At 55.1% G+C, this 15,597-nt stretch overlaps 6 protein-coding genes and 1 non-coding gene across 7 annotated transcripts; 3 read left to right on the top strand and 4 right to left on the bottom strand.

Annotated features, from left to right (window-relative positions):
• Window positions 1-541: 541 nt before the first annotated feature.
• Window positions 542-645, bottom strand: M406DRAFT_t87. The gene has a single exon. It is a non-coding gene; the product is annotated as a tRNA-Leu (tRNA).
• A 231-nt stretch (window positions 646-876) lies between these two features.
• On the bottom strand, window positions 877-2,021 carry M406DRAFT_292852 (DUF1445-domain-containing protein). The gene is made up of 2 exons (XM_040919056.1): window positions 1,730-2,021; window positions 877-1,669 (listed from the first exon to the last, which is right to left on the bottom strand). The coding sequence occupies exons 1-2, from the start codon at window positions 1,966-1,968 to the stop codon at window positions 1,009-1,011; spliced, it is 900 nt and encodes a 299-aa protein (XP_040774176.1). The 5' UTR covers window positions 1,969-2,021; the 3' UTR covers window positions 877-1,008.
• Window positions 2,022-2,094: 73 nt separating this feature from the next.
• Window positions 2,095-2,925, bottom strand: M406DRAFT_323056 (uncharacterized protein). Its single transcript, XM_040919731.1, has 2 exons — window positions 2,307-2,925; window positions 2,095-2,236 (listed from the first exon to the last, which is right to left on the bottom strand). The coding sequence occupies exon 1, from the start codon at window positions 2,899-2,901 to the stop codon at window positions 2,410-2,412; it is 492 nt and encodes a 163-aa protein (XP_040774175.1). The 5' UTR covers window positions 2,902-2,925; the 3' UTR covers window positions 2,095-2,236; window positions 2,307-2,409.
• An 857-nt stretch (window positions 2,926-3,782) lies between these two features.
• M406DRAFT_73837 (uncharacterized protein) lies at window positions 3,783-7,726 on the top strand (the record flags this gene model as incomplete). Its single annotated transcript, XM_040925663.1, has 2 exons — window positions 3,783-3,787; window positions 3,883-7,726. 2 exons carry the CDS (start codon window positions 3,783-3,785, stop codon window positions 7,724-7,726), a joined length of 3,849 nt encoding a protein of 1,282 aa, XP_040774174.1.
• Window positions 7,727-8,518: 792 nt separating this feature from the next.
• On the top strand, window positions 8,519-11,329 carry M406DRAFT_260947 (uncharacterized protein; the record flags this gene model as incomplete). The annotated part of the gene is made up of 4 exons (XM_040917405.1): window positions 8,519-8,564; window positions 9,616-9,896; window positions 9,962-10,589; window positions 10,824-11,329. The coding sequence occupies 4 exons, from the start codon at window positions 8,519-8,521 to the stop codon at window positions 11,327-11,329; spliced, it is 1,461 nt and encodes a 486-aa protein (XP_040774173.1).
• Window positions 11,330-12,043: 714 nt separating this feature from the next.
• On the bottom strand, window positions 12,044-13,064 carry M406DRAFT_356973 (ribosomal protein S1). Its single transcript, XM_040923563.1, has 3 exons — window positions 12,921-13,064; window positions 12,558-12,781; window positions 12,044-12,399 (listed from the first exon to the last, which is right to left on the bottom strand). Exons 1-3 carry the CDS (start codon window positions 12,960-12,962, stop codon window positions 12,315-12,317), a joined length of 351 nt encoding a protein of 116 aa, XP_040774172.1. The 5' UTR covers window positions 12,963-13,064; the 3' UTR covers window positions 12,044-12,314.
• Window positions 13,065-13,438: 374 nt separating this feature from the next.
• On the top strand, window positions 13,439-15,505 carry M406DRAFT_261369 (uncharacterized protein; the record flags this gene model as incomplete). The annotated part of the gene is made up of 2 exons (XM_040917435.1): window positions 13,439-14,637; window positions 14,689-15,505. 2 exons carry the CDS (start codon window positions 13,439-13,441, stop codon window positions 15,503-15,505), a joined length of 2,016 nt encoding a protein of 671 aa, XP_040774171.1.
• Between the last annotated feature and the right edge of the window lie 92 nt (window positions 15,506-15,597).

Here is a 15,597-nt window from a genome sequence, read left to right as displayed (position 1 = left end):
TAGGTTTGTTGTTAATGATGCTTGGTCGAGCAGATCAAGCACTACAGGCCACAATGGAAATCCATCAAATACGGACTGTAGGGGTGGCCCCTTCCAACCCCGCTACAGGAGCGATTGTACGGTATATGGTGTCTAGGTAGAAGTTGCACACACGTCATCGCGCTGGCACAGGTGCAGACCACCCAAAGGGGGTTTTGCAATGTCCTTTCCCTACGGGTTTCCCCTACGGCTTTCTCGCCACATTCTAGTAACAGTCTTTGATTCATTATCAAATGTGTGAGGACAGGAAATATCGAAACCAAACACTGAGAGAAGAATTCACGGGAAGTCAGTTACTGAATTGTACTTGGTCAAGTACCTTTAGTACTTACCATGGTACTTCAGTTGCAGCGGTGACTGCTCGCACCCCAATTCGGCTTCCCTTGACCTGTCCAATCCGCTGACATAATCACCATGTCCAGGGGTACAAAACCATTGCAGATACACAAATGACTACGAGCACTCGATGGACCACCGATCAACAGGATGAAAAAAAATAAAATGACAAGAGTGAGATTCGAACTCACGCCTCTTGCGAGACCACGAAGAGATATTCAAGTTTTGAGAACCTGAACGTGGCGCCTTAGACCGCTCGGCCATCTTGCCTTGTTGAAAATTTGGCCGGAACAGATGTATTATGACTCAAAGCAAATGGTGAGAGTGGGTCTCGAGACGGATGTGACCCGAGTTGGTGGGTGAACGGAGTAGGTATGGTTCATGGGCGGGCCGAGACACCTGAACCGGCATCTTGGTTAGAGTATACAGGCGATAATGAGGGCTCCATGGCAAATTCGGTCGCAAGAGAAGAGAACATGAGCGAGTACATTGAAAGCAGTTAGGGGGACGTGTGTAAATGGTTCAAATATCTGGACCTCAAGTCTCGGCGATTTTGCTCCCAGAAACCGCGGGTCGGACAGACAGAAGAGACGGCTAGCTGTCGGAGATGTCGGTGTATGCCCCTTCTCCGAACTACACCTTCTCAACAGCCGTGGGAAAGACCTCATGTTCTCTCACATCCAGAACAATCATATGGCCTGGGCTATGGGCCATGATAGTGCCCTGAAGCCCAGCCATCTCAACCGCATTCTGCGGAGTCACCCCACAGCCCCAGAAGACGGGCACAAAGCCCTGCTCACTCTCGTCAAAGGGCTGTCCGCTTCCATCTAGTCGCAGACTCTGGTCACCCCATTGAACCCGCGTGATATCCTCAATGCCTAGTTTTTTTGCTCCGTCCCAGCCCCATGCGATAGGCTCGCCATGGGTGGCCACGTACGGGCGAGTGATGTCGCGGACTTTCTCGACATCTTGCAGCTTGTATGGGCGCATGGAGACCACGTATGTTGCGCCCGTGAACACGCCTGCCGGGCACAGAGGGATGTTGGTCCTGTACATGGGCACATTGCGCCCTTGGACCTGGTGTCGAGGTGTCAAGCCAGCAGCACTGAGGGCTGACTCGAAGCTGTAGGAGCACCCAATCACGAACCCGACATGATCATCCGTCCACACAGACGCAATGTCAAGCACGTCACCACCATCAGCCTGTCCATTCCTATAGAGCCTGTATTTGGGAAAGTCGTGGCGCAGGTCAATATCCTCGGCAACTTCAAGCACCACCTCGTCTACATGCGTTCTGTCATCCCCCTTTTCCCCGCCCATGGTTGTTGCGTGAATAGGCGCTTTGAGGTGTGACCGCAACAAGGTCGCATCGCCTGGCGTCAAAGACTCAGCGACAAGAGGGCAAGGAACAGGATTGCGGGCACACAACAGACGAAAGTCGTCCGCATATCGGGAGGGCAGAACGATAAGATTTGCTTGAAGGTAAGATGGGGCAACGCCGGCCGTCACGCTCGTAAACGTCTTGTTACGTGCCGCCAGACGGGCAGAGAGTCCTGTAGGATATTTCTTGTCGGGGGTTTGATCGATCGCCATGGTGGATGTCGATGTAGTCGACGGGCAACGAGCTGCTAATCAGTTGTTGACTCGCTATGAATGGGGAAGAGCACTCTATAGTATTACATTTCGATGTCGGATTTGGTTGGAGACGGAAGCCACCTTCATATTAAATAACACAAGTCGTATGAAATTGATTGTGATCGATAGCATGGGCTGATCGGAGGTCAGCTCATGAGGGGTGTAGTGGTTCTCGGTCAGATCGGCAGGGCTACCGGCCATGGATGCCGACGCGAGGCGTTATCAGCTGGTACAAACTCGTTGTTAGCTGCATGGCGGACCCCAGCTCTCAACAGCCCGTGGTGAAGAGTACATACTCATGATCATTGAGTTTGTTGGTACATATTTATTGCAATGCGCGCATGCGGCTGCATCAGTACAGCAAGGTCAGAAAAACCTCGAGAAGAGCTGGCTCGCATACTAAGCGACGCCCCTCCTGGTTGTTCGTCGACTGCCTCGAGCATCATGATCGTCACCAGCCTTGGGCTTGCTGTCTTGGGCGCGAGACAGGTCTCGGCCTTGCTCGGCAGGGCTGCCGACCTGTTTCTTAAGGTCCTCGATCTCCCCCTTCTGCGTCAGCACCAGCTTCTCCAGTTTCTTGATCTTTCTCGAGAGGCCAGAACGGGCGGTCCAAGGCTGGTGTATGGCTGCCCGGACGGCGGCCAGCTGTGCCTTGGCGAGAGTCTGCTCGGGGTCTCTGGTCACCTCTTCGAGAGCGGCGAGGGCTTGCTGTCGCTTCTTGCTTCTATAGCGGGCCTTGCGCTTCTGGGAGGGCTTCTGAACGCCATTGTGGCTCTCGATGGACCGGAGCGGGATGTTTGCTTTCTTTGGGTTGGGCGCGTCTGCCTTGCTCGGCGCAGGCGCAGGCGCAGGTGTGAGCTTGGGCTTGGAGGCTCGCGTTACAGGGGCCATAGTGGCTCTGAAACCAAAGATTGTTTTAAGCATGTAGTGGCATTCGAAGTAGGCAGTGCACATAATCAAAGGATGATTGCTGACGCCTTCGTGGACGCGTTCTGATGCCAATGTGCGAAGAGTCTCCAGTCACTTCGAGGATCAATCAACAAATGGCATGTGGGGAGATAGACCTTAGTGGCGGAGGTGTGGGGGTACGTACCGTTTTCGAGGACGCTGCTAGGGGCCCCTGCTCCGTTGCCCTGCCTGGATCTTGCTGCCGGCTGTGGACAGCCGGCGGGCAGGCACGGCAGATAGCCTTAGCGCGACAGGGCTAGGAATTCCACTCCGATCAAGACCCACCAGATCGTCCCCAAGTCGTCGCCGGATTTCCACTCCGTTAGAACCACCACTGACGTCTCACCCCTCACTTCACACCCTCCTTGCAGGGATCTAACATTGTCTCAGTCATTTGTACTATGGTGTTATGGTACCAAATCCCAAGAGGACTTCGATAATTGCATGTGAATCAAGAAGGACCACGAGCAGGATGAGGAGGAGGCAAGGAATGAAGGAGCCCCAGTGCGACGTCTCTGGATGTACGTTGGTAATGCATTTCTGCTATACTCGCCGCTTTTTTGTCTAATGATTTTCGTTACTAATGAGTTTGGCTTGAAAATCGACTTGATGTCGAGTCCATGACAAATTGGGAATGCTTGTATGTCCTCTTCGCTCGGAGCCTCACTCCAAACCATCTCTACCTCAGAAGAGGTGGCGAGTCTTTCTCTCTAATTTCAAATCTCATCGAGACCATCTAAATACAACACGAATTCCCCTTACATTCCTGATACCATCAAGAACAAGCCACTTCTCTCGCCCTGTCCATATCGTGCACCAAGAACATGCAGTAAGCACATAATCAAGCTCGGACTCGGAAGCCAAGACCGCCATACACACGCCCCCAACCTCCTCCATCAGCTCAACCCTTCTCAGCCTTGTCAGGATGGGCTCTGTTCCCGAGGCCGTGTCTCTCGGCATCCGCATATCTATCGATCGCGGCGGCACGTTTACAGACGTCCACGCCTCCATACCAGGCCGGGACGACATCATCCTCAAGCTTCTCTCTGTCGACCCAGCGAACTATCAAGATGCCCCCACTGAGGGCATCCGCCGCATACTGGAGCTGGCCACTGGCGAGCCACACCCCAGAGGCCGATTGCTCGACCTGCGTCATATTGAGTCCATACGCATGGGCACGACTGTTGCGACCAACGCCCTGTTGGAGAGGAAGGGTGCCCGCTCAGCACTCCTGATCACGAAAGGATTCAAGGATCTGCTTTTCATCGGTAATCAGTCGCGCCCTGACATCTTCGACCTGACCGTGGCAAGACCAGAGGTGCTGTATGAGCAGGTGGTCGAGGTTGACGAGCGCGTGACTATGGAAGACTACACCGAGGATCCCAGATCTGTCAAGACCGCCGTCACATCTGAAGATGCAGATCTCGTCACTGCCGTCACAGGCGAGACCATCCGGGTTATGCAGAGACCAGACCTTGATGCCGTCAAGCCATCCCTGCAGTCCCTGTGGGACCAGGGCTTCAGATCCATCGCGATTGTATTCGTCCATTCCTATGCCTACCCTGCACACGAGCTCCAGGTGGGCCAGCTGGCGACAGACATGGGATTCAGTGTGACGTTGTCGTCTGCTGTCCAGCCCATGATCAACGTGGTTCCGCGTGGCATGTCGGCCATGGCCGATGCATACCTGACTCCAGTGATCAGAGACTACATTTCGTCCATCGAGGCGAATTTCGCTGGCGGTTTCAACAGCGACGGCACCCGCATTGAGTTCATGCAGTCTGATGGCGGCCTGGTGGACTATCGCAAGTTCAGCGGCCTGAAGGCTATCTTGTCTGGTCCTGCTGGTGGCGTGGTCGGTTATGCTCAAACCTCGTGGGACGTGGAAGAGAGGAAGCCCATCATCGGGTTCGACATGGGAGGTACCTCCACAGACGTATCTCGGTATGCAGGCGTGTATGACCACGTTTTTGAGACGACGACAGCGGGTATCAGTGTGCAGAGCCCCCAGCTCGACATCCACACTGTCGCTGCCGGCGGCGGCTCGATATTGACCTGGAAAAATGGCCTCTTCAACGTTGGCCCTGAATCTGCAAGTGCCCATCCAGGGCCTGCTTGTTACAGGAAAGGTGGCCCGCTCACAGTCACAGACGCCAACCTCTTCCTGGGCCGTCTTCTGCCTGAGTACTTCCCCAGGGTCTTTGGCCCACATGAAAATGAACCCCTGAACAGAGATATCACCGCCGAGAAATTTGCAGCCATGACGGACGACATCAATGCAGACCGCAAGCGCGCAGGTCTTTCTCCTTTCTCGGCCGAGGAGGTCGCTATAGGTTTCCTTGAGGTTGCGAACGAGGGCATGGCACGTCCTATACGCGCACTGACCGAAGCTCGTGGCTACGAGACATCTGCCCACCATCTGGCCTGTTTCGGTGGTGCTGGAGGGCAGCATGCGTGCTCCGTCGCCTCAGTTCTCGGCATCTCAAGAATCATCATCCACAAATACTCGTCCATCCTCTCGGCCTATGGCATGTCTCTGGCAGACGTCGTGCATGAAGTACAGAGACCGGCCGCTGTGACATACACACCTGACACGGCGCCATCCATTCACAGGCAGCTGGGCGACCTGGCGACACAGGCGTCCGACGAGCTGAGGAGCCAAGGATTTGCCGATCAGCGCATTTCCCATGACTATTATCTCAACATGAGATACACCGGTTCCAGTAGCTCTCTTATGATTTTGAAGGGCGAAGGATGGGATTTCAAGACCGAATTTGAGATTGCTCACAAGCGTGAGTTTGGGTTTCACTTCCCTGACAAGGCTATCATCGTCGACGATGTTCGCGTCCGTGCTACGGGAGCGGCGCATGCCAAGGTCGAAAAGAGCCCATATGCTCAGCTTAAGGCGGCTGAAGGTATCGCCGCAAAGACACCAGCCGCAAGCAGCAGCAGCCGGGTGTATTTTGCCGAGGGCGCCTGGGTCGATACTCCCACCTTTGAGCTCCAAACGCTTCCTGTCGGGTCTAAAATAACCGGCCCGGCACTCATCATCGACAAGACTCAGACTATCGTCGTGACACCAAGCTCAATTGCCACGATCCTCGACAGCTACGTCGTCATCGACCGCCAGTCCCGTCCGACTGTCACCTCCTCCAGCTCTGAGTTCTCCCCGATTCAGCTGTCCATCTTTGGCCATCGCTTCATGTCCATCGCGGAGCAGATGGGGCGCACACTCCAGAAGACATCCGTGTCGACCAATATCAAAGAACGCCTTGATTTTTCATGTGCTATTTTCTCTCCTGACGGTGGCCTCGTCGCTAACGCGCCCCACGTGCCTGTTCATCTTGGCTCGATGCAATTTGCGGTTCGCTATCAGCACCAGCTTTGGGACGGAAAGCTGAAAGACGGCGATGTGCTCGTGTCGAACCACCCTGCCTGCGGTGGAACCCATCTCCCCGATATCACAGTCATCACACCCGTCTTTGATGACACGGGCAAGCTAGCCTTTTACGTCGCCAGCAGAGGACACCACGCTGACATTGGCGGCATCCTGCCCGGGTCCATGCCTCCCAACTCGGCAGCCCTCTGGCAGGAAGGCGCATCTATCGAATCTACCAAACTCGTATCTGAAGGTGTCTTCGACGAGGAAGAAATCACCCGTCTCCTGCTTGACGAACCCGCGAAACACCCCAGCTGCTCCGGCACGCGCAAGCTTGCAGACAACATCTCGGACCTCAAGGCCCAGATTGCCGCCAATCAAAAGGGCATCACGTTGATCAGATCGCTCATCGCTGAATTCGGCCTGGATGTTGTTCACAGGTACATGTATGCGATCCAGACAACAGCAGAGATCGCCGTGCGAGAGCTCCTCAAGCGCACGCTGGCCAGCAACGGCCCTACACTGACGGCTGTTGACTACATGGACGACGGAACTCCGATCGCGCTTAGCATCACACTGCGCGAGGATGGCTCCGCGACATTTGACTTCACTGGCACTGGGCCCCAGGTGCTGGGAAACACCAACGCGCCCATCGCCATCACCCACTCCGCCATCATCTACTGCCTGCGCAGCCTTGTCAACTCATCCGTGCCGCTGAACCAGGGATGCCTGAATCCGATCGATATCGTCGTGCCGCCCGAGAGCATTCTCAGCCCTGCCAAGGGCCTCGGCGTGGTCGGCGGAAACGTGCTCACTTCGCAGCGCGTGACGGATGTCGTGCTCAAGGCCTTCCGTGCATGTGCCGCTAGCCAGGGCTGCTGTAACAACCTGACCTTCGGCACAGGCGGCAAGGATCCGGTAACGGGCGAGCACGTGGAAGGGTTCGGCTGCTACGAGACGATCGCTGGTGGCGCCGGAGCCGGGCCGGGCTGGGCAGGGGCCAGCGGCGTGCATGTCCACATGACCAACACCCGTATCACGGACCCAGAGGTGTTTGAGAAGCGGTATCCGTGCCTGCTGCGCCGTTTTGAGCTGCGAAAGGGGAGCGGCGGGAAGGGCAAGTGGGATGGTGGCGAGGGCACGGTGCGAGAGATCGAATTTCGGGTTCCTGTGACGTGCAGCATCCTCAGCGAGAGGAGGAGTAGGAGGCCCTTTGGTATGGAGGGCGGCGGAGAGGGCGAGATGGGGCGGAACTTGATTGTGAGGAAGACGGCGAGCGGGTGCGAGGAGGTTGTGAGCATGGGCGGGAAATCGAGCGTCCAGCTGGAGAAGGGCGAGAGGGTGGTTGTGATGACGCCTGGAGGTGGAGCCTGGGGAACAGCTGTGTAACATGATTAAATGATATGTTTTCCTTACTTAATGATACATGATTTAACTTTTATGAAGTAGTTTCTGGGGATTGATACAGTACTTCTTTTTGGGCCCGGGGGGCCCGGGGGGGCGGGGGGCCCGGGGGGGCGGGTGGGGGGGTCCAGGTCTCGATGATTTTGTGTGAGATTGTATTGCAGCACTGCTTTCAGAATTTAGATGACTAGGAGTCTGTGACTTGCTGGCTAGCAGGTGAGAATGAGCCTGTTGTCTCTTTTGGCGAAGATGGCAAGATTGAAGAAGACTTGAACACTCTAATACAGGCCGTCTTTTTTTCTTCTTCTTTCTTCCTTCTTCCCATTACTGTACATTGTTGCTGAGTGCAGAGAAAATAAACTAATCACAAGACAACATTAGAAACGTAAGGGTTCTGCTACATGACTGACATACTTTCTACAAAATTCCCAAGGAAATGAAAGCCTTTAAGAGACAATTGATGATTGCAAGAGTCTCCAGCTTGAGCGGCAAGTCGCCCTGACCCACACCACGGTGACGGTGCAAGGAACCCCTGCACTCGCGTCCCTGAGATCCTTACAGTAGATTGCCTGCCGGTCAGTCGTATGGTTGCTTTGAATCTGACTACCTTTTTGAACGCGACGTGAGCCAAACTATCAACTTTACATCACGTTTCCCTCAACATCAATCTTCTTCTTCTTCTTCCTTATTTTATTCCTGCCACAGCCCAGCCACCATCACAATATGCCTAGTGATGCTGGTCCCCAGCGACTTCAGAACCAATAATAAACAATAGCAATGGTGGTCTGTAAGTTTTACGAGCAGGGAAACTGCAGATATGGTGGTAAGTGTTTATGGTTCTTTTCACTGCGTGCCCCTCCTCCTTCCATCTTGCTCCTTGCCCTTCCACTGCTGGCAAAATGGCTGGTTCTCTCGACGCGTGTCTATTGTGTGCCCCTCGCGTGGTGCATAAACGATATCTCGACTCTGGTCCTCCGTCTAGCCACCAAGTTTCCCTTTGCGACAATGAACTGCGAACCCGCACGACTTCCACCTTGAACACCATCAACACTACACAACTACGCAACACGATGACGACGATAACGACTACTACGACGATAACGAGATGGTCTCGCTTGCCGAGCGCCGCCACAGGGGCGCGATAAGCCTGAACATGCTCAGCCAGGTCCCGTCTCCCAAGATCAATTCTCCCAAGGGCCAGGGCAAGGAAGTTGCAGCGTCCGAGGCTGGACCCTGCAACTCGAAGCCGCCTGCGACCGCCAACTCAGCTTCCACCACCATTTCCACACCACGTTCTTCTTCCTACTCGGGCGGGCAGAAAACCCAGGTCTCCAAGACCCCCGAGGCACAGGATGCTGCTGCTGCTGCCGCCGCGGAGGCCTCGAGCAGTGCTCGCACTGCACAGCCTACCAACGTCAACAAGCCAGTCGCCCCTCCGGTCAGGAGAGGCCCGACCCTGTTCGTCATGATGTCTCCTGCGGCACCGGCGGCCCAGGTGACACCCATTCCCACGGTGACGGCTCCCTTGGTGGTGACGGCTCCGGCAGTCGCGCAGCCTACAGAAGCCCAGAAGACCAACATGTCCGATGCTCCCCGCCCAGCCGAGCCAACTCCGATGATACCTTATCTACCTTCTGTGGAGGACGAGGACGGCATGGATCTCTACTCGTCTATGAACACCTCGCCAGATTTGGGATCTCCAGTCTTCAAAGCCCGTAACTTGGACTCCCCAACCTTGCCATCTCCAGATTTTGCAGACCACGACGTGACGGTCTACACGCCCCGCACCACCCAGCATATCATTCTCGAATGGGTTCTGACCCAGTGGCATCAGGGCATGAGCCAGAGCATAGCTAACCTCGCGTCTGTACTAGCCAATTGCAGGTTCGAGCATCTCAACACCAATAGACAAAATCAAAACCCTTTCAGCGCCCTGTCCAACACTCGAGGCGGATCTGATGGCAACACCTACAACCTCAACCGTGACACCATAGTCAGGGATCTCACTGAGGAGCGGCCATCATGGCTTCTGTCCGCATACTCACCCAGCCGGGACCTCCCGGAGCAGCTTTGGGGAGGGCAGCTCGAGCAGAGTTTCGAGGAGATGCGACTACACTTCATGACGGGAGCCGCAGCAGGCAATCCCCAGGGAGCTGTGAGTCCTGTGTGAATACCGGACGAGCCCGCCATACATCGAAACGCTGACAAATATACAACCAGTTGAACGACATCCAACAACTCGAAGCCCAAGCGCAGCAGAAGATACAGGCTGCGGTTAGCAACCCAGACGCAGCCATCGGCTACATCCAACAAGCTGGGAACAACCACCCAAACCGCCAAGATCTGTGCCGGAATGACCCGTCTCGAAGCACCGGAGAATTCGCCGTTGGCAAGCGTCCTGTTGGTATCGCGTCTCCCCAGGCACCCAATGCTTTTTCACAGCCAGCCCCGACCAGCAATCCGTTTGGTCAGCCGTCTGCTCTTGGTCAGAGACCCAACCCATTCAGTACTGGGACGTCAGGATTTGGGCAACAGTCGGGTCCTAGCCAGTCCTCACCTTTCGGTCAACCCTCAGCTCTTGGTCAGACCTCTGCGCTCGGTGGTGGCGGGTTTGGTCAGACCTCATCACTCGGCCAGAACTCCACACTCGGCGGCGGCGGCTTTGGCCAGGCATCTGCCCTGGGCCAGAAGCCCAATCCTTTTGGCCAGCCCTCTTCCCTTGGTCAAGCTGCAGGCACTGGATTCGGCCAGACGCCTTCTCTGGGACAAAAGCCCAATCCCTTTGGAAATACTGGTTTCGGCCAAGCATCACAGCTCGGAGCTAAACCCAATCCTTTCGGATCTGGGGGTTCTGCTTCGTCGGCATCTCCATTCAGTGCCTTTGCGGCAAACAACAGCAACAACACCTCGACTGCCAGTCCTTTTTCTGCCCTCTCCGGCGCAAATAACAACTCCGGCACATCTGGTCTGAGCGGCCAGCCACCTACTGGTGGTGGTTTTGGTCAGCCACAGCAACCGGCCAGCACTGAGGTCTCTATGGATGGCAACCCCACTCCTATCACCGGCGGTTTTGGCGGCCCAGCGAATAATGCTGCTGCGCCAGCAAACCCTTTTGGCCAGCCCGCACAGTCGACTACCTCTGCATTTGGCCAACCAGCTCAGCCTGCTGCAAATCCTTTTGCTGCTGCGGCTCCTCAGCCCTCCACAACTACTACGAGTGCTGCAGTGACTGGTCCATATGCGCCCAACGCCTCGCGGCAGCACCCACCCTTTGAGAGCTATGCGACTAAGGCACCCAATGGCCAATTGCAGATGTGGAAAGGTCAGCAGGTGGCGCCGAAGGAAATCGATGATGCCTTGGCCATCGGCACACAAAACTTTGGTCAAGGCTGGTCCAAGATCTGGTTTCCTGACGGCCCGCCCCCTTACTACAAGGAGACAGAGCCCGAAGGCGAGTATACGGAGGCGGACAAGGCCAAGTGGAAGAACTTCATGGCGACGGGCAAGTTTGACCTCGCTACTTCAGGCGGCGGCGGCGGCATGCCTGAGGCACCTCCTCTGAGAGAGTTCGTCCAGTGGGATTTCTAAAGTCGATGAAGATACCACCTCAACCCGTCTCATCAGGAAATTTGTTGCAACAATCGACGAGTTGTTTGCCGCACCTACTGCGACGTGATCTTAAGGAGGCCGAGATAGAATATGTACTCTTGAGCACTGAGCAGCAGGCCGTGCAGCATCACAAGCACAATCGACAGGCGATTCTTCGTCGACTGCATAACACTTGTTCACTGTTCGACAAGCGTATCTACGCAAGACGAACAACTTACCCGTCTAGTCAATATACATACCTCTCGGAAGCGAAGTGCCGGCGTGTACATGAGGCACGGCTATATGGGAGTAAGATACAACGGGAAGAGGGGATTTCAAAGGAAAAGCTACAATGGATTGGGCAGGAAGGCACTTGAGATAAACCAAAGAAAAAACCAGCAGCATAGATGCGGAAACGGGTTACAGCTGCATCGAGGCACCGACGGCGGGGGCGTTTCTGAAGCCAGGATGTGATTTGCGTTTGCTGTTCTTACATTACGATACCATACCATACCATACCCCAATGAGGAGAGGTGATCTATGTGAACACCAAGCTAGTCTTTGTATCATTGATAATGGCTGTGACAATTCTAGGTATTTGGACAATGGGATTGAATCCCAAACAGGCGTCACGACTCGATTGACTAGGTTTGGTCCAAGATGTTTGATATATCACCTCAATACCACCAAAGAATCACACAAGGAATATGGGATGTCAGTTCAGAATGGTCTCTTTGTAATTTCTATCCGCGCTACACTGCTCGACACAGACAATACTGCCCGTGTCGAAGATGATATTGACCAGCAACACGAAAGATCTCGCATCTCCCTTGCGACCACTGCTCGCCCCAGTAGCACACACACAGACGTGCAAGGCTGGAAATAGTCCAGCGGTGTGTAAGCGCCATTCGGTGTCGTGCCGGTGCGGAGTAGTGATCGCTGCGGGAGTGCGCAGACCGGGGTTTGGGCGAACCGCCGCGTGCACTTAAGCAGCGATGGTAACCTCAACCTCGACGCCGGCCTCGATGTTGACGATGATCTGCTTGACGACCTCGGTGGGGGCGGTGAGGCTGTTTGCACAAGTTCACTGATTAGCACGCACACACACACACACACACACACACACATGCGTACAGCCATCCGTCTCTGGGCGTTCTGGCCAGGAGGAGACTGAAGCAAAAAAAAAAAGAAGAAGAAAAAAAAAAGACGTGGGAGGAAGCCAACGTACTCGATCAGGCGCTTGTGGATTCTCATCTCGTACAGATCCCAGGTCTTGGAACCCTCACCGCAAGGGGTCTTGCGGGTGGTGATCTTGAGGTTCTTGGTGGGCAGGCGGACGGGGCCCTTGACGGGCAGGTCCTTGCCCTTGGCGCGCTCGATGAGCTCGGTGCAGACCTTCTCGAGGGACTGGACCTTGCGGGAGGTGAGGGTGATGCGGATCTTGTGGGTCTTCTGTTTGCGTGGGGGAAGAAGAGGTCGGTGTCTTGGTTAGTTTATCGTGATCTGCTTCCTTGGATAATCTTGTGGTGGTGGGGTTGGAGGGTTTTGGATGTAGGAGGAGGGGGGGGGGGGGGGGGAGAAGGGAACATACGGGAGCCTCAAAGTCACCCTTGTCGCCCTTCTGGTAAGACATCTTGACTGTTTGTTGTAGGTGATACGGCCTTCACGACTCGAACGTTTGGGTGCGTTGCGGCAAAGTGATGAAGGCTGGCGAAGAGATGTTTGTTCTGGTTTTTTGACAAAGGTCGTATTGAGAAAGCAAATGCGATAAAAAGTTCGCTAGGATAGGTTTTGATGCGACGGGGCAAAGGTGTGGGATACGCTAGAGCAAGGATGGCTTAGCGCCTCTAGTCAACGCTGATGACCTGATTGGGCAGGCGCAGCTGTGAGAAAACAGTGATGAGTCAGCCGGCGAGGATGGTGTCACGACTTGCTGTAATGACATCGATGAAAAGGAAGTGCTTGGGCAGGCCAAGATATTGGGGGGGATCTACCTCGCTCGATCACCGTACATACTTGGTGAATCCTACCTCTCTCTCTCCATCTTCTCTTGGGTGCTGTTCAGCCAGATGAACAGCGTATGCAACACAAAGCTACAACACAAAAACAATGGCCTCAGTGCTTCTACCTCCATTTGCGCCTTTTCCTTCAGCTGCATGGAAGGACTTGCTATCCATTGACGAGTGGAATACCAGTCTGGCAGCATGGATTTCTCTAGCCGAGACTCACATCCACCTGGCCGACCCCGACTTCTCGAAGCAGACCCTGCATGACGAGTCCGTACAGGCTTTCCTCGACTCCTTCATGAGAGAAGTCGCAGCTCATGGCCCAGCTCTCGTTGGCACCTCGATCTGGAGCAAATTGCTCTTGAAGAACTGCTTTCTCTTGAGCTCCAGGTTATTGGCTTTTCCTTCATCACTGCTGCTGAAATGGGAGTTCCTATCCGATTTCAGTCATGTTTATGGCAAGAAGAGAGTTGGACATGTGTTGTCTCAACTACCCGAGCCGTGCCAGGCCACGGTGGAGGTTTCTCTGACCGCAGTCAAGAAATTTCTCATCAAGAACCTAGATGAGGGTATCAAGGGCGATCTGAAGTCAGTTGAGGAGCGTCTTGAGCGGCTGAACCACCTAATACACGCATCCCCTTCCGCTGCGTCCTTCTTGCTAGCTGGAAGCGAATTTCTTGACGGCCTCATCAGTTGCTACAAGATCATGAACCCACCCTTGAGGAAGGTTCTCGTCACCACCACTTACCTCAGCCTCATGGGCTTGATGGAGAGTGATCCACCCAAGCTGTCCATGCTCACTGATCAGATGTACTCACTGAAAACAGCCGCCGAGGCTCACAAGGCCGGGCCGACCAGCGCAAATGACTCGCTCGTCCCCGAGCTGGTGAGCACAACCCCGCTGCTGCTGCAGATCGAGCACAAGCTGGAGGCATCCGGTACCGAGAATGCACGGGCAAGGAATGTTCTGAGAGACCTGTCTGCTTGGAAGAAGCCAGGGCCGGGAATGAAGCCCAAGAGGCTGGTCAGGCGCCGGGTCGACAAGGGTAAAGGGGCTGCGCTGCATGACCATGAAGCCATGGCTGGCGAGGTGCACGTCCACCGCATGAGCCAGATCACGCAGATACAAGATCTGTTTCCTGAGCTTGGGTCAGGCTTCGTGTCCAAGTTGTTGGATGAGTATGGTGACGATTCGGAGCAAGTCATCGCCCACCTCCTGGAGGATTCGCTGCCGTCACATCTCAAGGAAGCAAATCGCAGCGAGCAGTTGTACGTAGATCCTGGCTACTTGCCCTGCGTGGAGTGTTTTGCTCACTATTGTCACAGATCCAACAGACCCAAGACAAGGAGAAGATCCAGCCTGATGCCTCGCTCAACACCTCCCCAGCTTCCCCAGAGACACAACGCCTATGATGATGACGAACTGGTTGGCCTAACGATTGGTACCTCGAATCTGCACATCGGCAAGCGGGATGCCGAGAAAACTGCAGACGACGTCCTCGCAGACCGAGCAGCAGCACCCAATAAAGCAGCCATCCTCTCCGCCCTGGCTACCTTTGATCTGGATGATGATGAGCGCGATGACACGTACGACGCAGCCGACGTAGGTGGCACGGTCGACAACGCAGAGCCGGAAGCCGCCACAGACGACAATGAGGAGGTTTTGTGGAAGGCCTACCAGGCTGATCCGAGAACATTCAACAGAGACCAGGCGACTCGAGGAAGCGCACCAAGAAGCAAGCTGAAGGCTGGAACGGGAATGACTGATGAGGCTATCGAGGGCTGGGCCATCATTCTCTCACGCAATGCGAACAATAAACGCCGCCTCGAGATGAAGTACAGTGCTGTCAACGCGTTCACGGGACAGCAGAACGATCTGGCCTCGACAGCTTGGCGGGCGAGTCCTGCGGGGTCCGGCACAGAGATGTCAGATACGGATGGGCCAGGCGGTAGAGGTGGACGAGGCGGCGCGAGAGGACGTGGCAGGGGCCGAGGAAGGGGAGGCGGCACCGGTCGCGGCGGGGGCAATGTTGCTGGCCCGAGCGGGGAGCACGAGACGGAGCAGGCCAGACGAAGGAAAGAGGCTCATAAGGGCCAACGAGCGAATCACAGCCGCCGTGACCAGCGGGCGAGAAAGATGGCTAGGGGTGGATTTCCCAGCGCAGGATAATGTTCTCTCCTCTCGGCATCGTTGGTTACATCACGGGTGCGGACATGAGGATCGAGACGGTTCACCGCTCATGCCACCTCGCCATCATGAAG

The sequence above is a fragment of the Cryphonectria parasitica genome, assembly GCF_011745365.1.
Source record: "Cryphonectria parasitica EP155 unplaced genomic scaffold M406scaffold_6, whole genome shotgun sequence".
Lineage (NCBI taxonomy): Eukaryota > Fungi > Ascomycota > Sordariomycetes > Diaporthales > Cryphonectriaceae > Cryphonectria > Cryphonectria parasitica.
The sequence above is the reverse complement of the archived record's forward strand: the minus strand, read 5'-3'. Positions and strand labels throughout refer to the sequence as shown.

Coding starts and splice junctions, on each gene's coding strand:
- M406DRAFT_292852 (XM_040919056.1), bottom strand. CDS start 1,968: ATGGCGATCGATCAAACCCCCGACAAGAAATATCCTACAGGACTCTCT. Junction 1,670..1,729: donor GGCGATGCGACCTTGTTGCG/GTCACACCTCAA, acceptor GGGGGATGACAG/AACGCATGTAGACGAGGTGG.
- M406DRAFT_323056 (XM_040919731.1), bottom strand. CDS start 2,901: ATGGCCCCTGTAACGCGAGCCTCCAAGCCCAAGCTCACACCTGCGCCT.
- M406DRAFT_356973 (XM_040923563.1), bottom strand. CDS start 12,962: ATGTCTTACCAGAAGGGCGACAAGGGTGACTTTGAGGCTCCC. Junction 12,782..12,920: donor AGGGTGACTTTGAGGCTCCC/GTATGTTCCCTT, acceptor CCACGCAAACAG/AAGACCCACAAGATCCGCAT. Junction 12,400..12,557: donor ATCCACAAGCGCCTGATCGA/GTACGTTGGCTT, acceptor TTGTGCAAACAG/CCTCACCGCCCCCACCGAGG.